The sequence below is a fragment of the Phyllostomus discolor genome, chromosome 4 (genome assembly GCF_004126475.2).
Source record: "Phyllostomus discolor isolate MPI-MPIP mPhyDis1 chromosome 4, mPhyDis1.pri.v3, whole genome shotgun sequence".
NCBI lineage: Eukaryota > Metazoa > Chordata > Mammalia > Chiroptera > Phyllostomidae > Phyllostomus > Phyllostomus discolor.
The window spans coordinates 149,151,473-149,166,990 of NC_040906.2; the positions used below are offsets into that span (position 1 = coordinate 149,151,473).

Here is a 15,518-nt window from a genome sequence, read left to right on the forward strand (position 1 = left end):
TATTCTGAACTTTAGGCTTAACCACTTGAATTTTTGTAGTACCTCTTCCACTGTTTTGTTCAAGTGCCAAGTATTCATTCCTTCCAGCTTGTAACTAAAATATGGTCCACAATGCTAGTTCTATTTGCAGCTCAGGAAAAAGTGCTGTTGAATTTATAATTCTGGATAATATTCTTTTATTTTAGCATGAGTTTCTCCTCCTCCGTTGTAATTTTTAATGGAGTCCTTATTGCTTATTTTTTTTCTTTTCTTGACCTACTTTCTTAAGTCCTTTCATATACAGCGTGTTTTCAGTGTTGGTGATTTCTGTAGTGTGTAGCAGAAAGAATCTTAAATCACAGTGAAATGGGTTAGTCAGCTATCATTTATTCTAGAAATTCTTTCGTGGTTAAAGTCCTCTTGTTACAATGTGCACAATTTTATAATCTCTAATTTTTCAAGATATGCTTTCCAGGAGTTTGCTCCGTCCTCCCGAAGAGGATTTGAACTTCATTCTGTTCTGACGCAACTGTTATTTTCCTTTGTTGCCTCCACCTCCTAGAAATCGCGTTTCAGGGGATAGCCGTTTTGGGGGCTGAAGAGGACAGCGGGGCGAGAGCCGACACCTCAGACATTAGATTTCTCCTCCTCAACCTGGTGAGAAGCCAGACAAATTTGACAATTCATACTCTCGCTTTGGTTCTCACGATTAACGTCCATGGGTAGGTATTTCATCTTCTCGTTCTTCCCGTCTCTGGCTTGCCTACAGGCCAACTGCGAATTCAGCCATTGCCCGAGACGGCTCACACTGGTCCTCTTGGGGAAGTGGGGCATATGTGTGTGGAAGACTCCCGGGAGTGGGAAAAGCCACGCCGGGAACGGGACACTCTAAAGGGCAGCCCTTTCCTAGGATTTTCCCTCGATCGAGGAGCCCACGTGACCGAGAATAGGCCTGAGCCGGCCCGCCCCTTTCGGCCGCTGCTGCCCACTTCCCGCCCGGGGAAAGTAAACCGCGGTTTTCCGCACCGCCCCAACCCCGCCCTCCTCCTTTTCCCTACCCTTCACCTCCCCCCAAGCTCCCTCCCGCCATTCTCCCCACCGCGCCCCTCATCCTCCCTAACGGGCCCTTTGTACGTGATCGGCGGCGTGCGAGCGCGCTCGGCACGTGACCCCTCCGAACGTGGCATTGTGTTATCACGTGACCCAGGTGCGTACGCGACGGAGCGGGGTGTGAAGATGGCGGACGAAGAGGCCGAGCAGGAGAGGTTGAGTCGCGGCGGAGGCGGCTGCGTCGCGGAGCTGCAGCGTCTGGGGGAGCGCCTCCAAGAGCTGGAGCGACAGTTGCGGGAGAGCCAGGTGTCGGCCGTAGAAGCGGCCACAGAATACTGTCAGCAGCTGTGCCAGGTGAGAGTGCCTGGGGGTCCCCTCCCCCTTCCCCCCAGCTAGAAGGAGAAGAGGGCGAGCGAGCGCCTGGTGGCCGAGCGTTGGTCCTTTCTGCCTTGGAGTCATTGTAGCCGCTGCCGGGGTGGGAGCGGGGAGTACGGGGAAGGCGTCTTTGTGTGGGCGCCGTTGTGGCTCCTGTTGTCCGCAGCTCCCGGCTGGGGGAAGGGAGTTGTGGTCTGGGCGGAAAATCCCCCTCCCCTTTCCTTCCCCGAACTCCGGCTGTGCGGTCCCCGAGGCCGAGGAGGTGTAGACGGAGAGGACTGGAGCCCTCTCCGCCACAGAGAGAGGGTAGGGGCGGAATGGAGGCCAGGTCCCCATCTTCCTCCTCCTTATTGTGCACTGGGGATTACCGCGCCCCCCGCCTATGCGCTTCTGTCTCCCACTCCAACGGGCCTCCGCCCCCTCTGGTTTATTCCTTTGCCTCCACTCCAGCTTTCATCTGTCCCGCCCCCGGCCTGGTCCTCGCTGTCTGCGGGCCTTTGTTGTTCGAGTTTCGCCTTGGGACTGAAGGGGCCTTTGTTGATGTTCGGAGGAGAAGTCCTTGCAGACCTCTTCTTGCTGGGCGAGAGGTTGGGGTAAGGGGCGTGGAGGTTGTGTCTTCTTGCCTTTGCTTGATGCACCACTTTCATGGTAAAGGTTGCTCTCTCCGCTAGAAAGGAGGTGTCTCTGTGTATTCTGGGCTGCAACGTCCCTCTAGGTCGGCTTTTCCACAGTCCACTTCTCTTTTGCTTTCACCCTTCGAGTGGTACGGTTGCTTCTGTCCTACCCCCCACCCCCATCTCCTCACCCCCCTATTACTTTGAAACCGAGAGGACTGAGGTTCTTGTGGATTTGTGCTCTGGTCCAATTCAGACCTTACCTTTTCTTGCACAAGGACACTGCTTTCCAGTAATTGCATTCTAACCAGGATTTAGAATGTTAACATTTTGATAGAAATCAGAGTTTGTGGGTTTACATTTGGACTTGATTACAAAACTTCCAGTTGTGTCTGAAATTTCAAGGAGTTGCTGCTGGTTATGGTGAAGATTTTGGTTGTCTTGAGGGAAAAGACACGATTTATACAGGTCACCTTTAGAGTTAGCTTGTGAATACATCATGAAGAAGTTGTTTTGGAAAGATCCTGAATTGAAGGTGGAACAATGGTGGACCATTTTAGCATTTCAGACTAGATTACATTTCACTTAATTCCTTGCCTCCTAAGTTCTAAAATCTTTGATAAAATCAGGAATACCTGATACCATACAAAAAATTCTCCATTGCTGTATGTACATTATGGTCACTAATTACTTGCTGGTGGTTCATTATCTTAAAAAAAATGCAACTTTGTGTGATAAGTGGCTTGTCTAGGAGGATGTGTATATAGGCAGTGTGAAAGCCTTCCTAGGGTAACAGAGTGTGGTGAATACCTGTGGCAAAATGAGAGATCCTGTCATTCTTTTGAATCCTTGTTTCAGAGAATTGTTGGAATTTTCCAATTTCACTACCCTGGCAGTACCCACTCATTTTTAATTGGTCTTTCAGACATAAAGACTTATTTTAGATATAAAAATATACTTCAGTAAGATGCCCATAAAAGGAAGTCTTTCATTTATAAGTTAGGTCAGCTTTTTAATCAGTGAAAAGTGTTAAAAGTCTCACTTTGCTGAAAGACTTTTTTTCCCAGATAACAGTGTCCACTGATGGATTTAAGGCTAATTAATCTAAATACTCTAGGCCAGCAGTATTTATAAGCAGGATTAGTAATTCTGGGAAAATGGAACCTTATGCAAGTTGAACTTTTTAAGGGTGTGCAACATTATAGAGCTGTCACTTAAAAAATATTGAAGATGGGTGAAACAGCATTCTTTTTTTATCAGTATGAAAGTAATTTCCTTATTAGTTTTAAATAATTAGTCTTACAACACATAAATTGTTTTTATTAACCAGTGCTACATGAAACACTAATAAAACAAATGCTGGGCTTGTGGACTTGAAAAATAATGAAAGACTTCATGCACCAAAATCCCACAATAATTTAAATGCATTTGAAAGTGGTCTCCATTATTTAAATAGGTAGTGAGTGTATTTGATGTTTGATTCCCCCCTAGAACATTTTATATAATTTTTAAAAAGTAACCTATTTGTGTTAGTGATCTTGTCAAGTGGAAGTAACTTGAAACATAATTGTATCTTTAAAAATATGTTTTAACCATTATTCCTTAACCTTTTAATGAGTTGAGCAAAGTTGTGGTTAACAATTATGGAATTGATTTGGAGCAGTCTAAAAATAATACTAGACATTGTCTTGGTTTCTAACCCTGAAGATTATCATTTAACATTTATCTTTTCTAACCCTAAAAGATTATCATTTAATATTTTCTGAGTTTTTACTGTAAAACTGAGATACTCACAATACTTCAAGAACGCAAAGATGAAAGGATACACATTTGTCAGAGTTAGTGAGTTTCAGATTTAATATTCTGTAAGTGTTGGTGTTTCATGCTTGCATAATCCTCACTGCTGCATTTATTTTTAAATGAATTAAGTTTATATTTTGAATTTTTACCTCAGTAAAAGGTGAATTTCTGAAGAATATAATGAAACCTACAAGTATAGAAGTTGCTTACACTTTTTAGTTTATTGATTTTCTTTCTTTTTGAGTGAGTCAGGATAGTAACAGGTTTCTCAAATTCTAAAAAGTAAAATAGCAATGAAAGATATTAAGTTTATCTGAGTGTTAAAAGTATTGTTTGCTCTTTATATTGGGTGGCTTCCTGGAAGCATGCCCCACTTATTTACATCAACATTTACTTAAAGCTTAGTTGGGAGGAGAGGAAGGTAGTAGAAGATGGGCGTATTGGGAGTGGCTCTCAAAAAATCTTAAATTTACCTTATCTTTACAAGCTAGCTTTAATCTGGGTAATGTAGTTGATTCATTAGTTTTCCTAAAATAATTTCTTGCATTGGTTTCAGGATCATTACTATATATAAAAATTTATTATAGTTGGAACTTCTTGGACTATTTATTGTATAAGATTAAGCCAATATTCATTCACTCATTCAGCATTGTTATTGAATACCTACATTAAGGGCCAGGCAACTGTGATCATGGTATCCCTGTCTCCCAGGAGCCTATATTCTCTGGAGAGAAGGTAGACAGATAATGATAATTAACTGTGATTTATATCTTTTATTTCTGAGATGTGTGCAGTACAATGGAATATTAGTTTTTGGAGGAATTTAAACAGAAGCATTCCAACGTAATTGTTCTAAAATGATTTTAAAATAAATATTAACTTAAAAGTTCAACTATTGTAATAGTTGAAGAAGGATATTTTGGGGGGCCTGATATTTGTTGATAGTATTATGTAGTGGGATAGATGACTAGTTGATTAATATGAGATATGACTTACAGGTCATTTGTCTTCTCATGGCTGATCATTGTTTTTAGAAGGTTGACTTGCAGTTGTGGAAGAGAGAGTGTGTGTGTTTCACACACACATACACTTTTTATACGTTAGTTCAATAAGCAGTGTTTCTCAACTAACTGGACATAGTATGTTTTCTTTCTGCATTTCTCTCTTAAAGGGCATTTGGAAGTAAGTGGGGTCAGTTGTTTGGTCATTGCAGTGACTGGGGATGTGATACTGGCATTTAGTGCCTGTGGGGCATGGATGCTAAATTTTCTTAAGTGAACAAGACAGTTTCACCCCACTGAAATTTATCCCTCTCTCTAAATACCCACAGTGCCCTTTTAAGAAACTGTGAACAGAATGAAAAAGAATATATTAAGATTTTTTTAAAATCATGTTCTTTTCATGTTAAGGCAATATAGTTATATTAAGAAATGTAGTTAATCTGGAACAGGTCCAGGTAAGTGCTGTGCAACTATATTTTAATTTACACTGAGCTTGCAAGATCAAGAAAATTAATAGTTCCTTAGCAAGAATTACAAGCAATTATTTAAAAAATTACTGAAACAACTCACTTTTACTAAGTTAAAGAGGATAGCAAATTCAACATACTTAATTGCCCTGACTTAAACAGATATTTGACCTTTTGATGTAATTTAATCTGTGTTTTTAAGATGGCATTTAATGCAGGAACTAAGTTTAGATGTTAGCAAGGGATATAAGATACAGAGGAAAGCCAGTGAGATGTACAAGATCTGTCCAGAAAAAGTCCAGCCATTGTTAATATAACGAGGTTTGCACGACATGGATGTAACCTGGCAGCCAAGGAGAGTGGACTGGCATGCATGCATGAGCAATGACTTCAGTGTACTAGTCAGTGGGGATGGTAGACCCACCCCATTGAGTGAGCATGTGTGCTGTGTGGCTCTCAACACTCAAAGTGACTGAGTGAGTAGAGCAACAAATCTCCATCAGATTTTGCGTGAAGCTTGAACATTCCTCCACAGAAACTATTCAGGTGATTCAGAACGCTGCAGCTATGGGCAACTGACGATTGGCAGCTTCATCAGGACAATGCATTGGCTCATGCATCACATCTGGTGCAGAGTTTTTCAGTGAAATGTCAAATGACCCAGGTGGCTCAGCCCCTTACAGCCCAGGTTTGGTGCCCTTTGACTTCTGGCTTTTCACAAAACTAAATGAAATGAAAATTAAGTGTAAATGAAAAGTGCTTTGAAAGGGAAGATATTTCAAATTGTTGATGAGATTCAGGAAAATACAATGGGGCAGGTGATGGTGATTCCAAAAAAGGATTTTGCAGTGTTTTAAACAGTAGAAGAGATGCTGGAAGAATTGCATGAGGTCCCAAAATGACTACTTTGAAAGAGACTGAGGCATCATTGCCCTGTGTACAATGTTTCATGTATCATCTTCAGTAAATGTCTTTCCTATTACATGGCTGGATACTTTCTGGACAGGCCTCGTAAACTAATATGGTAAAATTTAAATACCACTTCAGGATGACAGTTGAAGAAATGTCAAAAGATAGTGTATTGTTAAATAACACATTTGCTTTATTTTCTATTCTCTTTTTAAAATTGAAAATGTAGTACATTGAAGTGGTTTTTTTAAAATTCAAACACTGAGAAAGGGAATACAACAAAAATTGATCTCCCACCCTAGATCTCCAGTCACCTTCCACAAAGATAATCCCCCTAATAGTTTTTGAGGTTATTCCATAGCTGTGCATGTAAAATCCATGGCTTTCTGTTTCAAATAGTATAATAATTCTAGTCTGTTCTTGTGTCTAATTATTCAGTAATTATTGGTAACTATTTAGAGGAATAAGTTAATTTTATGTCTAGTAATTTCAATAAAGAGGTCAATGTAGAAGGTAAGCACTTCAGGCTGAGGTATTAGAGAAGGTTTTACTGACATAGGATTTCAGCTAGACCCTAGTACCTTTACTAACTATTCTTAGTGCCTTACTGGTGTAAGAAACAAAAGTTAAATTAAAACTATTAGTAGAGCCACTGAGTATTTAAATTATGCAGTTAAAATATTTCTTTGTATGTTTTTATCTATTTGATACATTTTGATTATCTGTATGTTTTGCTTAGCTTTAATTATGGTATCAAGAATTTTGAAAATGCTTGACCACTTTTCCTAAAAAATGACTTTTTTTCTTTTGATTATTAGAGGATATCTTAAGTTAATTTGTAGGATGCTTCAAATCAGAAGAAAAGATGGCTTGTTAATTAGTGATAATTACTTTAGGTATTAAGGGAGTAATAAGTCATTTAAATTTTAAAAGTTTAGGTAATGCTCAGGGGAAATAATTTTTAAAGTGTTCGTAATTAGTATGATTGCATGCTAGAGATAGTTAAGTTTCATTTTTCTACCAATTTTAGCAAAGGAAAATTTTGCCACATTTTGCTTGCCTCACCTTGACACTTTTTGGTCCTAAATTAAATTGGGGGAAGAGAAAAGGTATTCTGCAATTGCTCCTTATAATATTTTATATGACTGACCTGCAAAGCCAAGGATTTTTAATACTATACAGAACTGCTGCTGGGCTTATTTTCCTTGAGATTTTGTCAAAGTTGAGAAATCACCGTATATTTCACAACTCCCACACATAAATCTAGTTCTTAAAATTAGCCAGTTAAGCCCTGGTCAGTGCAGCTAGCTCAATTGGTGGGAGCGTCCGTCGTCCCATGGACCAAAAGTTTGCAGGTCCTATTTGGACTGCACATACCCAAGGTTGCTGAATTCGGTCCCTGGTTGGGTGTGTGTGAGAAGCCAACTGAAGGATCAATGCTTCTCTCACATCAATGTAGATGTGTTTCTCTGTCTCTTTCTCCCACCCCCCCTTTCCTCTTTTTCTAAAAGCAATAAAAAAAAAATGTTCTCGGGTGGGAGTTAAAAAACAACAACACATGAGTAGCTTAATTTATAAAATGGAAAGTTTGTTTTTCATTAATGTGTTTGTCCCATGTAACTTTTAACTACATGGTGTTTTCCTAGAGAGCTTCTTGATACATTGTTTCTCTTTTGGCATTGAGAGTTGAAAAGTGCACCTTGATGTTATCATGGTTACCAACAGTTTGGAAAACACTGCTTTTAGAGGGAATTATTGAGTTCAATTTAATAGTAAGCACAGAGGTAAGCAGTTGTAAGATACAAGGTGCCCTTTCTAGAAGAGTTGATTCATAGCATTCTTACATTTTATTTAGGAAGAGTATCAAAGTTAAAATACAATTTTAAATTCCTTAGAGTAAATGCTAGAAATCCAGCATTCCAAGAAACCCAGTTTGAGAAATACTGGCACATGGTATAAAACACATTTAAGCTTGAGCCCAGTGAAAATATTAGACCTTTATAACACCGTTAAGGCAGACAATATTAATACCTCCAATTGATGGATGAGGACACAGGTATAAAGCCAAGCCTTAAGTCCCACAGAAAATAACATAGCTGGAATTAAAATCATAGTTCAAAATTTTTATTTTTAGTTTCTATGTAATACTAGCTTCTCTAATCCCAAACTCTCAAATCCTAGGTTTAAAATTTTGGGAAAAGGGTGTATATTCTAGGAAAATAATTAAAAGACGTGCACAAGCCCTGACTGGTGTAGCTCAGTGGGTTGGGCGCCATCCTGCAGACTGAATAGGTTGCTGGTTCCTTGCCTGGGTTTGTAGGCCAGGTCCCCAGTTGGGGGTGTGTGAGAGGCAGCTGATCAATGATGATCAATGTGTGATCATCTCTCACACATTGATGTTTCTCTCCCTCCCTTCCCACTTTCTAAAAAATGAGTAAATTACATCTTTTTAAAAAGGTGCACAAAATCTGAAGATAAATAGAGTTTTGGGAAAAGAAAACCTTTCAATTGTAAGGCCAATAATTTGATACATTCACGCACAGCAGGTACTTTGCCCTCCACCACCAAAACAGAAAGGTAACTTTATAATGAAATCTAACCCTGCTTTCTCTAAAATGTAAGCTTCAAACAAGTTGGTAAATAAGTTAATCTAATGTTATTTTTCAAAGTAATGACAGTAGGTGACTTGAAAATTACAGAATTATTAATGCTTTGAAATTATACTAGGCCATTGTATATAAAACATCAAATATGTTTCTAAAGTAGTCTCTAGGTGCAAATGAAAATGTCACTTTATATTACAACAGTCATTTTAAATAACTGTGTCTTTGATCATTTCTTACAACAACAGAAGTCTATATCATCTCCAGTTCCAGGATAAAGAAACAAAGAAAAGGTAAAAGTGCATGCCATGAGTCAAAAATAGACAACTTTGTTAAAATTAAAACAAATGTCCTTAGAGTCCTAGGCCTTTAATTCACAGGATCTGGTGAGCTACCAAAGTATATATAAAAGAATTTAGAGTGCAGATTTTTTTTTTCATTAAGTAAAACAAGATCTATACAAGAGATTCTTGAGGTTTTGGGCGGGCAGCATCAACTACCACACAGTGCTGAGCACTTTGCATATTAAAAGGCTGGAAGTTCATGGTAAATGGTAGCTATTAGTGAATTTAAGAGGAAATTTTCCCTCATAAAAGAACGTTGATATACTCTAGTTTCTTGTCATCTAGGTAGTAGTTTTCAAACTTTAAAAAAATTAGGGGGCCTCCCTTTCCCCAAAAATCTTGGTTGATAGCTTGATGTATACAACAGAAAAGTTACCTCTGCAGAACAGTTTGACAAGTCTTAATGTAGAATATATCAGCAGTATTGCTAAAGGATGTAAAGGGAGTTGAAGCATACTTCTTTTGTGACATTTCCTTCTTAAACAGGGGTTTTTCTTATTTTTCCTCATTCTACTGCTTCTGTGTACTCTCCCAAAGATAATGAAGTGTGTTTGTTTTAGAGATATAATCATATATTTAATTTTGAAAGACCTTTAATTGTGCTCCTTATTCTTGTCTTACATGCTAAGGCACATTAAGTAAACTAATTTTATTGAACCTACAATTTAAAATCAGTTTATTTCTCTGGAAGCATAGCTCTTGACATGCATGTAGTACAATGGGGAAACTGTACTTTATGGTAGGAACAATAAATACTACCCTCAAAAATTTGGGCCAAAAAACAAGTGTGCATTGTACACAGCAAAATACAGATAAGTACTAGTGAAACTTATGGCACAAACAGTTCCACAGATATACCCAGTGCTAATGTTTAATTCTTTCTGGAAATTTATTAAGAAAACCTAGGCATATACATTCCCCCAAATCATCATCATATATTTTCTCTGGATCTTTCATTTTCTTCCTTGGGTTCCCGAAGAAGTAGTGGTTCTCTGGAAAGTGTATCTTTTTATCTGTGCACTTGATCTTTCACTCCCTCAGAAAACCTATCCACTTTCCTCTGTCTTCGTTAGTTTTCTTACCATCACTCCTGTCTTTTAGCCTATGGGGGGGGGGGGGTGTCAGTCACTTTGGTCATCTGTCTTCAGATTTCTCCCTTTTCTCTTATCCTTTCTCCACTTACGAGACTCCACTTACTCTAAAAGAGATTTTCTTTAACTCTTTTCTAATCATTATTGCCAGACTTTTTGGAAAGGTACCATATTTATTGCCTTCATTTCTTATCTTTCCTTGCAGTTTGGACTCTATCTGTCACCACCCTTAAGAAAGTGTTCTTTTAAAGGTCACTTGCTTGGCATGTCTTTAATACTTTATTAACTGTAGACTTGACTAGCAGTCTAGCAGCTCTGACAACTTCATGTGCCTACATACTGTTTTTAAGAATATTTACTTGTCAGCATTTACAAAATCATGTTTTCATGTAGAAATGAGAGTGTTTGGCCTCTCGGAATATCAGAAGATCTGGCAATGTTGTACTCACGGCTGCAGGCTGAGGATGCTACCAGTTCAGACCCTGTTGGCATTTAAAAATATTTGTGACCCAATCTTAACTTCACCTCCTTCAATTTATTTACACTGCTCTCCTGGATACTACCTTTTGTGATTGCTCCTTAGTTGTCTCATTTAAAGGGAAAACTCAGTTCCTTACTACCGTTAAGTTTTTTTCCTGTGAGTCTCCTTTGCTACTCACAAAACACTTCGGGTCACCAAATGTATGAGGGCTTTTTCCTGCAACAACAAACAAATCTCTGACATCGGCTGGGTGACCTATAAATTAATTCACCTGTCACCCAAAGTGTCAGACATTTTGAGGTTAAGGACTCAATCCCATATGTCTGCCCCTCCCCACCATCACTTCAGAGGCCAGTCCCAAGCTCAGGTTGTCACTCATGCTTCTGACAAGGTGGGCTATAAATCTGAGCTTCTCACAATCTCCTCTTCAGTTTGATTAATTTGCTGAGTGGCTCACAGAACTCGGGGATAAGTTTACTGTGCTTATTAAAAGATGTGATAAAGAAGACATATAAGCAACTGGATAAAGAGATACATAGGTCAAGGTTTGGGAGAGTACCAAGAGCAGGAGCTTCTCTGTGGAGTTGAGGTATGTCATCTCTTGCATGTGGAAGTGTTCATCCTCCTGGAAGCTCTGTGAACCCCACGCTGTTAGTATTTTTATGGAAGCATGATTAATTATTAACTCCATTCCTAGCCCTTCTCCCCTCTCTGGAGGATTTGGGGTGAGGCTCAAACTTCTAAGCTTTTAATAATGACTTGGTCTTCTGGTGACCTGCCTCTTCCTTCTCCAGGAGCCATCCAGGCCCATAATAGAACAAAAGTGCTCTTATCACTTAGGAATTTACAAGAGTTTTAGGAGTCCTATGTCAGGAATGGAGTCAAAGACAAATATTAGAACAAGAGACGCTTGTAGTGGTCTTACCACTTAGGAAATTAAAAGGGCTTTAGAGCTCTGTGTCAGAAACTAGGGGCAGAGACCAATATATATTTTCTGTTATCGCATGTCTTCAGTAACTATTTTGCCTGCTGGAAGTTCACAGTAATTATTAGCTAGTATTAATATATTTGAGGACTAAATTAAAATTTTCACTGTGTGTGTGGGGGGGGAGATTTTGGCAATGTTCTTTTCTTTTCGTTCTTCATTAGTGAATGTCAACAATTTTCCCCACCTCGTTATGGCATCTGACACAAACCTCCCTCAAGTGGATCATAGTGCTCTGATTGATAATCCATGCTTTACATACTAATCTTCAGCAGTCATCCACTCTGGACATCTTCTGTCACTCACTCTGGATAGGATTTCCAGGTGTCCCTTGTTTTAAACGTTACCACTTTTCTTAGCCCTTGGCTCCTACTTGCAAACCATTTATGAAACTCTTCCATGCCATGTTCAGTAGGTACTTTGAAGTAAACATGTCTGAAATTGAACTTAACCCACTCTTCTTTCCACTGCCCCACCCTCCACCAAAAAGAAAGCCTGTTGGTATTGGTGACAGCACTCCCTGCAAAGTTTAAATTTTGGAATCTTGAGCCATTTTAGCTCCCTCTCATTTCATCTCCACAGCCCAGTGGCCAAGTTCTGTCCATTTGTTTCATGCACGGTTTACTGTATCCTTCTCTGGTTATATCTCATATGTTATCAATGGCCACTTAGAAAATACAACAGAAACTTTTTTTTAATGAAGGTACATTTCTGTCTTCTCCAATCCACTGTATTGTCACTAAGGTTATCTATTTTTTATCTTTTCAAAAAATGAGTATTATATTAATATTATAGTCTGTCTTTAAAGACTTTAAAAGGCAGTGCAGTATTGAAGAGTTCAGATTTTGGGTTGGACACCATGAGTTGAAATCCCAGTGCTACCATTTCCTAGCTATGGGCTCAGTTTCTTAATCTATTAAATGATAATACCTATTTCATAGGGTTGTGGGGATTAAATGAGACATCATCATGGTGCCCATCACATAAGTAAGCACCACATAAAATGTTATTCTGTGAAAGATAAAGTTTAAGCTCACTGGTATTGTTACATTGAGGACTTCCAGTGGGCCAGCATGGCCAATTGGCAGCCATATCTCTTATTTTCTTTGAAGTCTTAGCCTTTTATAGTCTAGTCTTATAGTATAGTTTACATATCCTCCCATACTTTTGCTTTGGCTTTAGCTTTCTCCTTTAGTGTTTCTTGTGTTATCACTCCAGTTCTGCACATTTCTTTTCCTTAATCTTTGATGAGATTATTAGGTATTAATACATTTTTCATGAGGCTTTCCTATAGTCCTAAATGAATTTAATGGCATATTCCTTATCCTTTTTTATTGACCTGTGTGTGTTTTCTGGCTTTTATCATAGCTTTCTGTATTATGTTTGTGTTTGTCTTTTATTCCCTTCCCACAAATTGGAGCTTCTTAAAAGGAGCCATGCCTTATTTTACTAAATCATGAGTAATTAAATTTTGTTGAATGATTATCTCCCCCTTTTTCCTTGAATAGGTGGTTTTCAGTTGTTGAATGGAGGAGTGAATTTTCTGCTTATTAAGAGTCCATTACTTTCTAAAATTAGATTTCTCCTGACCATTTTTGTTGCATCTCAACTGTGACATTGGTACCTATGTTCAGGGCAGGCAAGGATTCAGGTTGATAAAATATGTATAGTTCTTATAAAACAAACAGGAGTGTATGAGAGAAGGGTGGTGGGGAGAGAAAATCATTTAATCTTCAGCAACCCTCTTCAGTAGGTAATCACTGTCCCTATTTATATGTAGATTGCTGAGGCCCAGAGTGGTAAAGTAACTTACCCAAGTCAAATAACTAGGATTTCATTTTTAAAAAAACAAGCAAGCAAAACCCAACGCCCCCCAAAGCATTGCTTTTTCTTTCTGGAAGGAGTACGTAGGTTGCTGGTTGTTGGTTGTTGAAATTTGTTTTACAGGGTACAGAGGGTATTTACAATAATAAATTTTAATCATTTGAAACTAAACTTCAGAAAGCAGAACAGTGAATATGAGCATTGTAGTGGAGAATTTGGGTAATAGCCTTACTAAAGAATGTGTTAATTAGGGTTCTTTGTTTAGCAGTAGAGGGAATTTGTTTTGAATTTTTTGAGCAATATGTGGGTCTTTTAAGGGTAATCAGTAAATATTTATGAACTACAACCAGAGCAACGTGTTGAAGAAATCAGTTTCTAATCTCTAAATATAGTAAGTAGAATTCTTGATTTTATTGGATTAATAAAAAAATCTACATTTGTTAAGTATGTGGCCTCTTGAGGTAAAAAGAAGTACCTAAAATCCATGGGGAAAACTAGGGCCATTGTCTACATTAGTGGTCTTTAAACTTCTTTTTTTTTTTTTTTTTTTTTTAGATTTTATTTATTTATTTTTTGGAGAGGGAAGGGAGGGAGAGAGAGAGAGAGACATCAATGTGTGGTTGCTGGGGTTTATGGCCCGCAACCCAGGCATGTACCCTGGCTGGGAATTGAACCTGGGACACTTTGGTTCCCAGCCCACGCTCAATCCACTGAGCTACACCAGCCAGGTTTAAACTTCTTTTGATTGGGTATCCTACTACTGAACATTTGAATTTTAAACCTCAATATGGGAGTGTTCATTATAAATCTCATATATATACACATATTCATACACATCTATACTGTTTCAGCTTATAGTTATTGAGTCTGTTCATTAAATAATAAAGTTTTAGATAAATTTAATAGAAAAAGACATTTTTCCCCTCTGTACTTCATCGTATACTCCTTTTGGAAATGGTCTTATAGTGCTGTGAGTACCTGAAGTTTCTGAGCTGTATGAAGGAGACCCAGAAAAACCCTGGAATTATCATCTGGAGGACGGGCCCCTTGTAGTACAGGCTTCCCCACTAGAGGAATGTTCTAGGAACCCAGCTGTATCAGTGAACCAGTTGGTGGTGTTGTGAGAGGCTGCGTTTGGTTTCAGTTCAGTGAATTTTTCTTTGAAGACCCAATACATATGCCTGTCTCATGATGGATGATTTACAAGTGCACAATGTACCTGCCCACACTGCACTGAATATTCAGTAGTTTTTTACCAAAAATGGCATAACCTCATGCCCCACCCTCCCTATTCAACCAATTTCACCTCTTGCAGCTTTTTTGTTTGTTTGTTTGTTTGTTTCCCTGGATGAAAAACCCTCAAAGGGAAATGTTTTGCTGAGGGTGAAACAAAAGTTGGCAGAAGCACTAAAAGGCATCAAATCAACAAGTTCGAAAACTTGTGAGCAGTGGGAAAAACATCTTGTTAGGTGTATTGCATCAAATGGAGAGTACTTTGAAGATGACTGAAGTTTAAACATGTAAGAATAAGTAACACAATTTTTTACAAATAAATTCTGGGTGTTTGGGGGTCATTCCTCGTATTGTTAAATAACTGCCTCCTCATTTTCAGAGTGACCGAAGTGACCCAATCAGATTTTTTTGATGCTGTCTTTTAGTCAAATTTAATGTAATATATATTTACAGTTTATTGTTTCTGTCATGCTTTACTCGTTATGAAGATACTTGAGCATCAGTGAAACAGCTGTCAGATTCCATCCCAGCTCTAAGTCAACTCTCTTACTTGCTCTGTGATGTTGGAGCTTGACCCTTTGGGTGTTTCTTCATTGCAGGAAGTTAAGCTTTGTCAGTAGAAGATGCTGGAGGAACTTTACCCAAGGTAGGGGCTTCTGTTTTGTTTCTTGCTCCCACTGCATGGTTGCAAGGGGCACCAGTATGGGGCCATCCACTGGTCCTTTGCCCCAGGTGAGTGCAGAATGGACAGATCCTATGAGC

At 38.7% G+C, this 15,518-nt stretch overlaps 1 protein-coding gene across 2 annotated transcripts in view; it reads left to right on the plus strand.

Annotated features, from left to right (window-relative positions):
• The first annotated feature begins 1,086 nt into the window (after positions 1-1,086).
• Positions 1,087-15,518, plus strand: part of ZNF292 (zinc finger protein 292) — an 86,127-nt gene continuing 71,695 nt past the window's right edge. Inside the window, exon 1 of one of the 2 annotated variants that reach the window (XM_028508888.2) lies at positions 1,087-1,383. In XM_028508888.2, the coding sequence (XP_028364689.1) occupies positions 1,216-1,383 (168 nt within the window). In that variant the 5' untranslated portion in view covers positions 1,087-1,215. The remainder of the gene's footprint in view (positions 1,384-15,518) is intronic. The other variant, XM_028508889.2, reaches the window with a different exon arrangement.